The sequence below is a fragment of the Sphaerodactylus townsendi genome, linkage group LG13 (genome assembly GCF_021028975.2).
Source record: "Sphaerodactylus townsendi isolate TG3544 linkage group LG13, MPM_Stown_v2.3, whole genome shotgun sequence".
NCBI lineage: Eukaryota > Metazoa > Chordata > Lepidosauria > Squamata > Sphaerodactylidae > Sphaerodactylus > Sphaerodactylus townsendi.
In genome coordinates, this window is record NC_059437.1 from 14,540,768 (window position 1) to 14,555,022 (window position 14,255).

At 42.9% G+C, this 14,255-nt stretch overlaps 1 protein-coding gene across 7 annotated transcripts in view; it reads left to right on the forward strand.

Moving 5' to 3' along the window:
* The first annotated feature begins 3,164 nt into the window (after window positions 1-3,164).
* ENOX2 (ecto-NOX disulfide-thiol exchanger 2) overlaps window positions 3,165-14,255 on the forward strand; it is a 34,545-nt gene continuing 23,454 nt past the window's right edge. The window contains exons 1-2 of one of the 7 annotated variants that reach the window (XM_048514775.1): window positions 3,165-3,267; window positions 13,429-13,551. In XM_048514775.1, coding sequence (XP_048370732.1) covers window positions 3,225-3,267; window positions 13,429-13,551 — 166 coding nt within the window. In that variant the 5' untranslated portion in view covers window positions 3,165-3,224. Of the gene's footprint in view, window positions 3,296-7,260; window positions 7,280-13,428; window positions 13,552-14,255 lie in introns of those variants that run through there. The other 6 variants (XM_048514777.1, XM_048514778.1, XM_048514780.1 and 3 more) reach the window with 6 other exon arrangements.

Sequence of the window (14,255 nt, forward strand, 5' to 3'; positions counted from 1 at the left end):
AGGGCATTTGAACTTGGAGCTCCATGCTCCTAGCCAGGCACGAGTCTAAACACACTAGCTCACCAGTTCCCAGAAATGTGACTGGTTCATTTGATTTTTGATTTGATTTGAAATTTAATTTATATACCGCCCTCCCCCGGGGCTCATCCTAAACAGTAGACTGTAATTATTCCATGAGCAGTAACTGGAACCCAAGGTCAGCCTGCTCCACGGACAGGTGCTTTGAGGCTCCCAGGAATTTTTAATTAATGTGTCATGGGAAATAATTTGGGAATTACAGGGCTAGAAAATAGGGGTAGCCTATTTCAGTTTCAGAGGGCAGTTGCGAAGTAAAACAGATTAAGTCCAGTAGCACCTTGGAGATCACAGAGGTTTAAGGTTTTATCAGTCAATGCTCCCTTCAACTGGGCTGGAAAATAACTTTATTTCATAAAACTTCCCATAATATTTTCTGCAATCTACAGTATGTAAAACAGAAGCCAGGAGGACATGTTTATAAAGGAACAGGGTTGCATTATAACAGAACGATTCAGGAAGACATTTTAGTACAGGGAACACTATACTATACTCCTACTATGTATTGTATGCTGTTGTATGTTTTTATCCTGCACTCATTGCATTACATTATTACCTAGGAGGTAATACCATTTCTTGTATTGTATAATATCTTTTACCTTCTTGTATTGTATAACAGCTCATGTTTAATGCTTATACTTGTTTCTGACTTTTGCACTCCTAGACCTATTAGATTGTTAGATATCTCAACCTGCTGATGGACTGACTTATGTAATCTGCCTCAAGTTTCAATGAGAAAGACTGGCTATAAATAACATAAATAAATAAACAGAATTTATTTATTGAAAATATTTCTATCCTGTCTTTCCATTGCACAGCCCATGACATAGCTAACATACATCTATAGTATAAAATTCAAGTTAAAAAATGTGAAACATTAACAATGAAAGAGAGTGGCAAAATAATTTAAGGAAAGCCACAAAAAGGTGATTTAAAATAAAACAGTTTTACAGTGAGCCCCAAATAAATTTAATTTGGGAGGCTAAGCTGCAGCCTGGGAGCCACCACTGAGAAGGTCCTTTCCCCTGTAGCCATCTACCTCACCTCGAAATGGGGAGCAGTTGGAGCAGGACCTTAGCAAACAGGTTCATACGAATCTTTCAGATACCCTATCCTGGTATAGTCAGGTGGGATCCAGCAGGTTCTCACCAGTTCCCGAGAGTGGGTTACTAATTATTTGTGTGTGCCAAGAGGGGGTTACTAATTGGGTCTGCTTTTCCATTAGAAATTCCATTAGGTCCAAAAATCATAAAGTCCTGTTGTTTCCTATGTGGCTGGTTAGCGAAGGTAGAAAACGGGATAATTCTCCCTGTTGGGCTGTTTTAAAAACATGTTTTAGAAATATGGTAAAGTTCCTTGTTTAAGGAAGGAATCCTTCTTTTGATTTCTAGAAACAAAATTAAGTATTTGAAAGTATTAAGTATTTGACAGGCAGTCAATTAGAGGAGAAGTAGTTGTTTCTGTTGGCAGTAGACGATAGGACTTGCTATAATGAGTTTAAATTATGGACAGAAAGATAGCAGCTGGAAATTAGGAACTTTTTTTTTACAGTAAGAGTTTTTTACAATAACAGAGAAATTATTAATGCCCTGCCCCCGGAATGCATGGCCACGCCCCTGTCATGCCCCGCCCAGCCCCATTGGCGCTACGCCACTGTGAATCCCACCACCATGGGAACCTGTTACTAAAATTTTTGGATCCCACCACTGGGTATAGTCCAGAGCAGGGGTAGGGAACCTTTAACACTCAAAGAGCCATTTGGACCCGTTTTCCATGGGAAAAGAAAACACTTGGAGCCACAAATAATTTTTGACATTTAAAATAAAGATAGCACTGTATATATTGGGGTTTTTTACCTTTTACTCCGCTCATTCTGAGAAGCGCGTAGATACGTCCGCCCTGCTGCCTGAAGGGCAGACAAGGATGGGGCCAGCGGCTCGGCCTCGCCGGCCACCGGGAAAGCGCCCGCCCCGCTCCAATGGGACAGGCGAGAGGGAAAGCCGGTGGCATGGCCCAGCCGGCTGTGGGCAGTTGGTGCTCCCACCCTGCTGCCTGCAGGGCGGGCAAGGATGGGGCCAGCAGCTCGGCTCATGGAGCCATAGTGCAAGGGCAGAAGAGCCGCATGCGGCTCTCGAGCCACAGGTTCCCTACCCCTGGTCCAGAGAAAATGTCAGACTAGGATCTGGGATGCCCAAGTTTGAATCCTCCCCTTTGTCATGGAAGCTTGCTGGGTGGCTTTGGACAGTCACTCTCTCCCAGCCTAACCAACCTCACACAGAGTGGTTGTTGTAAAGATAATATGGAGGGTGAGGAAAAGATGTAGTAAGAAAAGTGGAGCAGAAATAGTATCAATAAATCTTCAGAGTTTTGTAAATAGAACCCAGCAGTTTGATCTGAACTTGGAAAGTAGGTGGAAGACTGTGAAGTTTATTTTTGGATGTAGCAGTAAATGAATTTTAGAGCCTTTCAAAAGGCTCCAAATAGGACTGCCAAATCCAGACTGGGAAACTGCTGTAGACTGGGGTGGGGGTGCGTGGGACCTGAGTAAGTCCAGGTTTGTGGGATATGGGCTCAACAGGGATGTGAATCACTCAACAGGGATGTGAATCCATGGAGAAAATGGCAGGTTGAGAAGGTTAACTCTATGGCATCAGATGCCATAGAGTTAACCTTCTCAACCTGCCATTTTCTCCATGGAAACTTTTTTTCTGTTGTCTGGAGGTAAGTTGTAACTCACCCCAGACCCCACCTGTTCTGGTTACCATCCTGGTCCTCCAGTTCCCTAATGCTTTTCAAAGGGATACCTTCCTACAATGAATATATTAAATCACGATACATCCAGTTTAAAAGGTATTTCCCACCCAGCAAAAGCCAAATGCTCAAACGGAGTCAGTGGAACGGAGCAAAACTTTCCCGTGCTCAGTTTGGCAGCGTGCTTGCCTCGACGCATTGAATAGAATCTGCCCTTCGGAGCCGCCTTCCGCGCGCTAGAAACTACAACTCCCGTCGTGCTCTCGGATTTCAGGACACGCCCCTGACTACCGACAGCCAATGGAACCGCTCGTAAGCCGCTTGGGGGTGGGGCTCGTGAAGCGCCCGAATGTCCAGCAGGCTGGGCCGTAGAAAAGAGGCCGAGACGGGGATTGCGGATGTTCCAGGAGTACCGGCGACGGAGGGCCGCAGGGCCAGCAGGTGGGCGTTGCTGGGCAACCAGGTGAAGGTGGGGCCCAGTTTTGCCTGTTCTCCGGTTAGGTGCGCGGGGGCAGGCCTGACTTATGTTGTCATGGAAATTACCAACGACCTGCTTAATTTCTTCCGTTTCAATTGTTAGGGTTCTCCCTAAAATTTAAAAAGGGAGGGGGGCATTTTTTCCCCACGTTCAATCTGTGCGTCGATTTGGCCCTGGAAACTGCTTTTAAAACTGGAACTGGACTTAGGGCTGAAATGCAGAAGCAAGAGTGGCACTGAGCAAATGCAGAGTGCATTTCTATCCCAGCTGACATATGGCAACCTCTTAACCTCTTGTCTTTTTTAAAAAAAAATAAGTTTAATTGATTTTCACGGACCCTTTTCTCCAAGCACCTACGAGACCGAGTTATGAATCTGGATGTTCTTAGTCCAGTTTCGTCTCTACACAAGCTCTTAGAGTAGCATCAGTGATGATGAATCTTTTGGGCTTGGTGTGTCAAAAATTCAGAAAATGCCCAACTTGACTCTTTTGGGGTGTTACCCCTGCTCCCGACAACAAGCAATTCTTTATATATTCAGTTGTTTCAAAAATATAGTCCAATCATGTATGGTGCTATGTATTATGTAAAGAAACCTCAAATGATTACAAAAACGACTCAGACAGGTAGAGTAGTTGTTGTCGGGGTAGAATTGACATGCCTTTGACATGTGTGTCATAGGTTTGCTATTACCAGACTAGCTGCTTGTCGTTTAGTCTCAGTCCTCCCACTTGTAGTACAGGGGTCATAGTACTGTCCTATGTTATAGGCTTGAAGTAAAGATTTACAAGAAGATATTTGTTTATTTACTTCATTTATACCCCATCTTTCTTAGGGGACCTAATGCAACTCATGTTGTTCTCTTCATTTTATCATCAAAACATTCCTGTGAGGTAGGTTAGGCTGAGAGTGTGATTTGGTCCATGGTCAACGAACAAGCATCAATGGCACAGTGGGGATTTGAACTTTGTCTGTCTGATTCCAGCCTGACTGTGTAACCACTAGACCAGGGGTCTGCAACCTGCGGCTCTTCAGATGTTCATGGACTACAAATTGTAGTCCATGAACATCTGGAGAGCCGCAGGTTGCAGACTCCTGCACTAGACGATAGTGGCTGATATGTATTTTTTATGCCTTGAGCTCTCTCAAATGCTGTTAAGTATTATTGTTCTTGCTGTTAATTGGTATTGTTTGGTACAGGTCAGTGTGGTGGTTGAAAGTGCTGTCAAGTCCCAGCTGACATTTGACAATGCTTTAAGGTTTTCTTTTTAAAAATATTTTAATTGTTTTTCACAGTGTATTTGACAGGATAGAATTAGAAAAATACTAGAGAATAGATAAGAGTTGAACAGAGAAGACATCTACCCATAACTATGTTGATTAAACATTACATAATGGATCCCAATGTGACATTCTAATATTAGAGAAACTGTTATGACATCTTTAAATCACTGTCATTTATCGTCCAACTCCAAACATCCTTATTGGTTAGACTATTATATCTTAATCATTATGATTTTTTAAATCCTCAAGTTATTTTCATTTTTACATGATCGATTCAACTTTGTGTAAAAAGTGAAGTTCTCATTAAATTCATGTTCTGAGCGTCTGTTTACAAGATTGGTTAGTTTGGGCCACCCCTTCAAGTTTTCAAGGTGTTCAGGAGTGATTTGCCATTGTCTGCCCCTATGTCATGACCCTGATATTCCTTGCAGATCTTCCATCAAAATGCCTGTCAGGGCTTATCCTGCTCAGCTTCTAACAAGATTGGGCTAGCCTGGTTCAATACAGTCCAGTGCAGGGTGTTAATTTCTGCCGTTATAAGTAACCATAACCACAGATTAGTGAGGAGGTGGTTTGGGGCAATTGATTGAGTTTCCAGGTGTTCTTCAGCCTCTGAACTTATGTAGTCTCTCCATTTCAAACCGCCTCATCCATACCTTAAACATGGCAATGAGACTGAGGATATCCCTAGTTTATACATCTTGTCTCTGGCAATCTGCTCTCTCTGATTTCTCTCCACTTCTGTCTGCAATATGGGCCAAAATGTTGTTTACATAAACAAAAATGTAGATATTGCCTTTCCATTAGTTTAACTTTATTTATTTAAAGAAAATGTTTTTAATACCTCTGTTTCTATGTGCAATGCTTTACTCTGGAATATAAGATATCACAATGTTCAAAACACCATCTGTTCAACAAAATAATAATTAGATCACAAATGCTATTCATTTAAAAGTAGAAGACTTTTCATACCCAGCAGCCTAGGAACAAGTCAATTGTAGCTTGTTCAAATAGAGATGTCTTCCATAGTGTAGGGAACCTAACCCACTTCCTCTGGTAGATTGTTCCAAAGTGAAGGGGTCACAACAGAAATAGTCATCTGTATCATTAAAAGAAAGAATGAAAAGAAAGCCCTGTGGAAAAATCTCCATCTTGCTAACCTTTCTAACAATGTATGTTCCGTTTTAGATATGATAACTTGATTCCTCTAATCATGAAATCCATTGTAAGCATTCAATAAATTTACAGTGAACGTGTCTTTTGTACTGATTAAAGATTAGTACTTTAAAGATGTATGTAGGGGAAGGTGTTCTTTTCTGGTAGGTGAACATTGTAGTGGCTACCTTTGGAACTTTTGCCACTTGAGGAAGGAAACAGATGTTCAATAATAGACTCCTAGGTCCTGAGCATCTTTTCACATTACTTTTGAATATCTTTTGGGTAGCAGTCTTACATCCTAAGTAGAGTTAGGAAAATATTGTTCTCTGTGTTTGTGTGTGTATTAACAGAATAGAAGAGACAGATTCTCAGTTGCTTTTTATATACGAGTTTACTAACTATAAAGGGACGGTTACATGGAGATGAAATAAGAAATCCTTTCTTTCCTGTTACACATCTACATTACTGTAAGGCGGATTCCGCATGGGCCAAAAACAGCGGCGTGAAAACAATGTAAACCCTTTTAAACCATTTTGCCCCATTTTCACACCACTGTTTTTGGCCCATGCGGAAGCCGCCTAAGTTTGGTTACATCTTAGTACCTATCTGCTGTCTCGTGCTCGTGGTGGCGGCGGCGGCGGTGATGCTGGTGCCTGCTCAAACAAAGAAACAGATGTATGTGCTCACTACCATGTAAGCAATGGCTAGTCAATAGATCAGGTCATAAACAATGACTTTGGCAACTGGTTTACATGCCAACGGTTAACCCTTTTATGACTGAGTTGTGACAGACGCTTGCGAAATCCCAATATCCACAGCCCATAGCAAACTAACCCTGCCATTCTGAGCTGAGTTACACCCTTCTAATAAGCCCATTCACTTCAGTGGGCTTAGGATGATCCTGTTGGATTTCTTTCCATCTTCCGTCAGGAAATATGAGCACACCGTAAATCTTTTGGAGAGTCTGAAAACGTTGTCCTTGCGTGTGAATTTTTTTTTTTTCAGAACAAAGGAGCACCGAGCTGTTTTCCGCCAGGCCTTCCCCCTGATGTTGCATTCCTATCTGCTAAGGTGACCGCTTGCATTCAGCCTGCGAGGTTGGGGGCCTGTCAGCTGCCCGCCTCTTCTCAGCACTCAAGAGGTCCAAAATCCTTGGCAAGTTCGCAGATGAGCCACCTGCTCTCTGGCCACCTCCCCCTGATTTCCAGGATTCAGGCTCTGAGCGTCCCTCCCCATTGATTGATGGGGGCAGATGCAGCAGTGGGCAGCCGCTCATTTACACACACGCACAGATATATAAAAGTTCCATGCCTTTCCTCTTTAGCATCCCAGCGTTTCCAATTGCCTGCTGTGATAGCTTTATTGACGTTAAGCTCTCTTCTTGTTACGCCAGTTGCTGGCACTGGGTTTGTTCTAGGCGCATCACGTATGAACGGGTGCTGGCCGTTTTATGGTAACAGAGGAGAGTGGGTAGCAATCTAGCACGTGCTGGGACCGTAGGCAGCACCTCCTCATGTTCCTGGTGCAGTTCACAGGTATGGTGTGAATTCTGTTGTAATGAGCTTTGCCACAGTAGGTTTTCCTCGCCACTGTGTTTCTTCTTTTCTTTTTACCATCAGTCACTGATCAGAGTTAAATGAGCAGATATCAGTTGTCAACTGACAGCAGTATTCTGGCCAGGGTACCTGCTGTTGAACTTATTTTTTTTTTGGTCTGAGTTGCTGAACCTCCTGGATTATAGGGATTCACCAAAAGCTCAGTTAAACCTGGAGCGTTTAAATCAAATTAGCAGTTTCCTATTCAGCTGGCAAACTCAGTATCCGCTTAATGCCGTGTTTGTGACTTTTCAACTCCCAGTTTTGCTCTCAAGCCATGAGAGTTTCTCGGGGGAGAGGGAAGATTTAGAGCGGGGGGTGTCAGCTGCCCCCAGAATGGCACTAGGAGTGCTTGGACTGGTGAGCCTGCAGCGGGGTTGGGTGGCTACCTTGAGAGGACTTGTCAGGTCCATGAGCCAGCTGAGGCAGCTCCCCTGCTCACCAGGCCAGATCAGAAGTGGGTTTTTTGACTTAGTTGGCTTGCAGGGGGTGGGGGGTGTTGACTCAGCTGGCTTGCAGGCTTGATAACTCACTCAATGGGCTCCATCCAGCCCCCGGGCTACATGTTCGACACCCCTAACTTTGAGCTTCCAGCATTTTCTGTATCACCATTTTCTAGTCCGTTTAAATCCGTTTCCTTGTGGTATAGGATTTAGTTTGACGAGGGTTCAGAATTCTATCTCTGTATCGCTTCTTTTATGGAATGGAAAATATTGAAAGGGGAAATACTTAAAACCAACAATAATATTTTGTGTTCCTGAGTGTGCCTTGAGATGGAAACAAGCTGTTTATGTGTGCAAGGGGGCTGTGGAAAAATAGGTCACCTCTGGGCATCACATTTCAGTGTAATAGGGAAAACAGGTGCCATGAATACTCCAATCGTTATCAAGACAGTTTCAAATAAGTTGGAAATTGAAGTCAATTTTAATTGAAAATTTTTGCTGATGAGGAAATGTTTTGTGACGTGAATTTTTTGAAATTATAATTGCTTAGCGAGTGCCAGGACTGTGAAATCTGACAAGTTTACTGTATGTTACCTTTCTCTTTGTAGTAGCTTGTGCTTCCTGAACATACCTTGTGGGTTTGTGTGTGTAGTCCTCATAGGTGGCTTCTGTCTTCCATGTGGCATGCAATTGACAAAGGAAACCTGTGGCATGATTTACACATGGTGCTTACATTCTAATACATTGGACAAAGTGTTATGTGGACAACTGGAACCTAAAGTTGGGTACGGGTTATATGGATGATAAGGACTTTTAAAAGGTTCCTACGGTAATAGAGCATTATACAGACTTTAAGTTGAACAGCAAAGGGATCAGTTAATTATTCCATTATTAGCAATAGCACTTGTTCAGATGGGTTGTTTGTGACCTGGTTAATGTTGAATATCATTTAAAACTGCATTTTCTTGAGGCTCACAGGGGTGGTTTGATCATTGATCGCTAGTTATGTTGTTGCTTGGTTTACTTTGTGCAGGCTGGAGAGTGTAAGTCCACATACCATGTTTCCCTGAAAATAAAACAGTGTCTTATATTAATTTCTATTCTATTCTATTCTATTCTATTCTATTCTATTCTATTCTATTCTATTCTATTCTATTCTATTCTATTCTATTTTTGCTCCCAAAGATGCGCTATGTCTTATTTTCAGGGGATGTCTTATTTTTCCGCTCCACAGCTGCATGCTCTGGTGTTCTGTTCGATGGGCATGCTCCCAAACAAAAACTTTGCTACATCTTACTTTTGGGGGATGCTTTATATTTAGCACTTCAGCAAAACCTCTACTACGTCTTATTTTCAGGGGATGTCTTATTTTTGGGGAAACAGGGTATCACTAGAGGTGACTCTTCAAGCCTTTGCTGCATCCATTGCAGCAGAGATTCTTCATTTCCCTTTCGCTGTCATAATGAACACATTGGCAATGGGGTGTCCACACAAGACTTTTGTGCATGTCAGTTTTGGCATAATGGGTAGAGTTTTGGACTATGATCTGGGAGGCCCAGGTTTGAATTCCCATTGTGCCATGGTGACTTGCTGGCTGACCTTTGGCCAGTCACACACTCTACAGCCTAACCCACCTCTCAGGATTGTTGTGAGGATAACATGGAAGAGAGGAGAACGATGAAAGCTGCTTTGGGTCCCCATTGGGGAGAAAAGGGTATATAAATGAAGTACTGAAATAAATCAGCTACAGTTTTTTCCCTGTGCTTTTCCTTTGCTGTGTTACCAGAGGCTTCTTCAAAAATTGGTAATTGCTAGATTGCTGTAGTGTTGTAATATTATATTTGTTGCCATATCTCAGCAACAAAAAGGGCTAGAGGCTTCCTTTTTAACAAATGAAATCTGGAGGAACTAGTATGTAGGGGTGAGCCCTGCGAACCCAGCAGAGCCTCAGAAAGAGCGCAGGAATGCCGACCCGCCTCTTGGCAAACCCTAATAAAAGGTGCCAGGGAGCAAACCACGGCAGAGTTGCCAGATCCACGGATCACGCTTCCTGCCACTGGCTCTCTCCACCGGATGATATCGCTGCGTCTTGCCTCTTCCTTGCGACCCTCGCGGGCCGACTTCACTAGTAGATCTTGATTATCGAACATTATAATACTGCAATGATTCAGGGTTGTTGGTTTTTTTAAAAAACCTCAAAAAGTCATCTGATGTTACAAGGGAGATGGGAATGACAGCTGTGAGGGGCTGAGGCAAGTATTACTGTGAACCTCTACAAATTTTGCGTCTTTTTGTCCATCCCGTTCACAAATGTGCATTGACTGCAGTCTTTCCAAAAAAGATTCTATCAGGCCACCTTTGTGAAAGATGGAAGCAAAGCTGGTGTGAAAATTCACAGAGTGGACCGTTAGAGGATGACGTTATATGAATGCTTCAATAAAATCTTCTTCAATTCAATGCCAGGTTCCATATGGAAACAACCTTTGTCTTGTAACTTGAACTGGAATTTTTGGCCAATTTGGAACTGACAAGAAGTTCTCAGGACAGTTGCACTAGTAAGACCGTTTCAGTTCTTACCTATATCCTCTTTGCACACTAATGATACATACTGTTTCTCTTAGAAGAAGAAGAGGAGGAGTTTGGATTTATATCCCCCCTTTCTCTCCTGCAGGAGACTCAAAGGGGCTTACAATCTCCTTGCCCTTCCCCCCTCACAACAAGCACCCTGTGAGGTAGGTTGGCTGAGAGAGCTCCGAGAAGCTGTGACTAGCCCAAGGTCACCCAGCTGGCGTGTGTGTGAGCGTACAGGCTAATCTGAATTCCCCAGATAAGCCTCCACAGCTCAGGTGGCAGAGCTGGGAATCAAACCCAGTTCCTCCAGATTAGATACATGAACTCTTAACCTCCTACGCCACTGCTGCTTCTTACCCTATAGAATCCAGATATTCTCAAACTTTTTCAGACATGGAACACTTTTCAGGAGAGAAATTAATCACGGAGCACTATTGTCATGCATTCTTGGCTATTTTTATCTAATTGTATTTTTCAAGTTGTTAGTCTTTTGTCGTATACATAGCAAGAGATTGAATTATTTTTTTTCAATTCTAAACAGCTTATATTTTGAACTAAACTTCATTTTTTCCCATTGAAAGTCATTAAAATGGGAACGTCAAATATTATTTTCTCAAAACATCAATTTTGCACCTATGTGTCTTCGGCATAAGGGTGACAGTATTTTCACTTAGCACCTGCCTAGGTACTAAGCCGAATGACAGCCGTATTCACCGTGGAAGGCATTTTTAAGCATTTGGCCACGTTAAGCATCATGCACAGTTCACGGCTGATAAAGTAGTCATGGGCACTTATACAATACAATATAAACTCAATACAAGGGTGCAGTATAAGGTATGCCCTCAAGTGTTACAGGGGAAATTTTTGAATTCATCCTCTTGACTATCTACTTGGTACTATTTACTTTCGCACATTTGTGCAAATCACACCTTCCATCCAATGCTAATAGCATTCTTCCATGTAACTAAGCGGCCTGAGATAGTATTTCCAATTGCCAATGAATTTAATTTTAAATCATCTGCAGCACTTCCAGAATGTGCTCCTGTCATATATCATGGCTTAGAGTCCAGTGATCATATTACACCTGCTTTGCATTCTTTTCATTCGCTGCTTGGAATGTAGGGGCTGATGGAGAACCCGGCTCCTACAGCTTTGGCTGTATCCAGTGGGTCCAGCGTGTCCAGCTACAGATAAATCATCATCAGCTCTTTCAGAGTTCCCAAAATTAGGTTATGGTGATTAAGGCTATCCATCAAGTAGCTGATGAAGACCATTATGTTTAATTGGATCATGGATTTAATATCTCTGACCATGGCCGCATCTCAATACCAGGGTAGTTGTTTTTTTTTTGTCCGCTCAAGGGGACACAAGATACTCTCATCTGTTGTTGCTTGAAATTATTTGGAATGCCGCTTTGCTGCTCTTTGTCATTTGGTTTGCAAAGAGTTCTCTTGGATCTGTTTCTGTTGAGGAACCATGGCTGGAATGGGTGATCTTTCACGTAGTCGTGTTGAGTCTTGAAAGATGGATGTGTGTATAGATATATTTTTGCTAACATGGTCCCCACTTTAATTGAATCTTGTTATGGGTATGGATTTAAATATTCTGGCTTAAATGATGCTGGAACAAGGACACCATTGTAGTATGTAAATGATGTTCCTTATTCAAATATGTAATTCCAGACCTACATGCTACTTGGCTGGCCAAGCTGAATGCAGCCCACCAGCTCTGTTTTGTGGTCTGCCTGTTGCTTAGCAACTCCATCCCTGATTTTTCCAGTCCCCAGCAGGCAGCCGAAATACCTTTTCTGGGCCCGGGGTGTGCTGGAGGCAAGCCTTTGAGTTGAAGAGGCTTGTTTCAGGAGGGTGTTTCAGTATGAATTCATAATTTATGGTGTTACCAGCTCAAAGCTTTCTATCTTGCCCATCCCCAGCACTTCGGCAAGAGTGAAAGACTGCTGACGCCGTAGCTGTGGTTCCAGGTGCAGGAAATGTCGGCCGAACAATGTCGGGAATGTGCTTGTAAAGCATGTTTGTCATTCTGAAGTGCCCATGACTCTTCAACCATCTCAGGGATGGCTTAGGCTCATTGCTACTCCACTCACTGGGGGTTTTGGGATTAGCGTAGGATTTAACACCTGACATGATCACATAAAGCTCTGTCATCGAGAGACAAGTTTGCTTGAGATGCAATGCAAGAGCAACACTCATTTACAATGACTCACTCCGGCTCGTGCACCGAAGAGGCCCTTTCAAAATAATGCCGCTTTTCTTCAGAGCCCCACTTCTCCAGCACCATGTGAGGACTTCTTTAAGGGTGTGCTAGACAGAGAAGCCCCGTCTGTAGCTTCTGAGGGACGGCAGTGCTGGGATGCCTTTGTGCTTACACCACATACTTGCCCTGACAACTGATCTGTGGGTGTTTTGACACTCAGGTTGAATCACAGTCAGATCCCAAAGTTTGAGTCTCAAATGTTCTTTAGCACATCAACACAAATTTGGATTTCCGGTTTCAGACCAAGTGGGCCTCTCCTAGTTAGTGGACAATGATCCTTCTTATTACGATTTTTGGTTTGTTTTAAATTTGCACTTGTTCATAGAAACATAAGTTAATACAAAGAACACAGCAACATATTCATTAAAACTGCATCAAGAAGCTTATTATTAAACTATAATATTATGATTTCTTTGGGGATGCAAAAGAAAGATATGAACCATATCATTTTATCAAGGTCTTTTTCTTCCATCCAGGGATAAATATATAATTTTGAAGATTAGGTAGCCTTTTATGGGACAAGCATCCATGTGTTTTGGAACTCGTCACCTCTTCTGCTCTGATTCCCCCAAAGCATTTTTTTAAAATATGAAGGAAAGTAAGGGACACAGGCTGGAGGCAAATATCAGTTTGTCCTAGTGCTGCCAGTGGACAACTTCTCTCATAGAGGACTATCAGGAGCTCAGTGGTGTTTTTCCAGCTGTGAAAACACTTTGTACTTGCTTATGACCTCGCTTTCCTCAAAGCTCAAATATTTAAAGATGATTCCTAATGAATTCTCTGCCTTTGTATCTCTTTTAGGGCTAAACCAGCTGCCCTTTGACCCCGGCAACAAGAAGTCTCTTCAGTACAATGACGGGGCTGGCTGTGCTGAAAATGGAGGTGAGGCAAGCCACAAGCACCAGAGGACAGCTGTCCTTCCAGGTAGGCCAGGTGGCACCAGAAGCCAGCATGGTGTAGTGGTTAAGAGTAGGTGGACTCTAATCTGGAGTGCTAAGTTTGATTCCCTGCTCCTCCGCATGAGCATTGGACTCTAATCTGGTAAACCAGATTTGTTTCCCTTTTCTTCCACATGCAGCCTGCTGGGTGATCTTGGGCAAGTCACAGTTCTCTTAGAACTCTCAGCCCCACTTACCTCACAAGGTGGCTCTTGGAAGAGAGGAAAGGAAGGAGTTTGTAAGCTGCTCTGAGATTCTTTACAGTTGAGAAAAATGGGGGATAAATCCAGACTGGGTTTTTTTTGCCCTGTGTGATTGTGATTGTGAAGGGGGATCCAAAAAGATGCAACAGGGGCTCTTCCTCAGAGTGCAAAGAAGTCTTGTTATTTCTGGATCATTCTGTGCAGGAGCAAGGAGTTCTGGGAATTTGGTTACTTGTCACCTGATAGCTGTGACCCTTTGGCTTCTGGCTGTGTACGTGCTTCAGTTGGGATGAGCTTGTGTTGGGGAGGGTTTATTTTTGTTGGTCTGGTTGATATTCAATAGCAAAAGTACTTGTTATACCAGTGAGCTTGGGCAATGCCTCCAGGGCATGAAACAGTCAGTTCTTGTTGTCCAAAGTAAGTAAAATGATACTTTTCACAGAGCCCATTAGGCTGATGGAGGACAATTTGAGTTGCAGAATTTTTG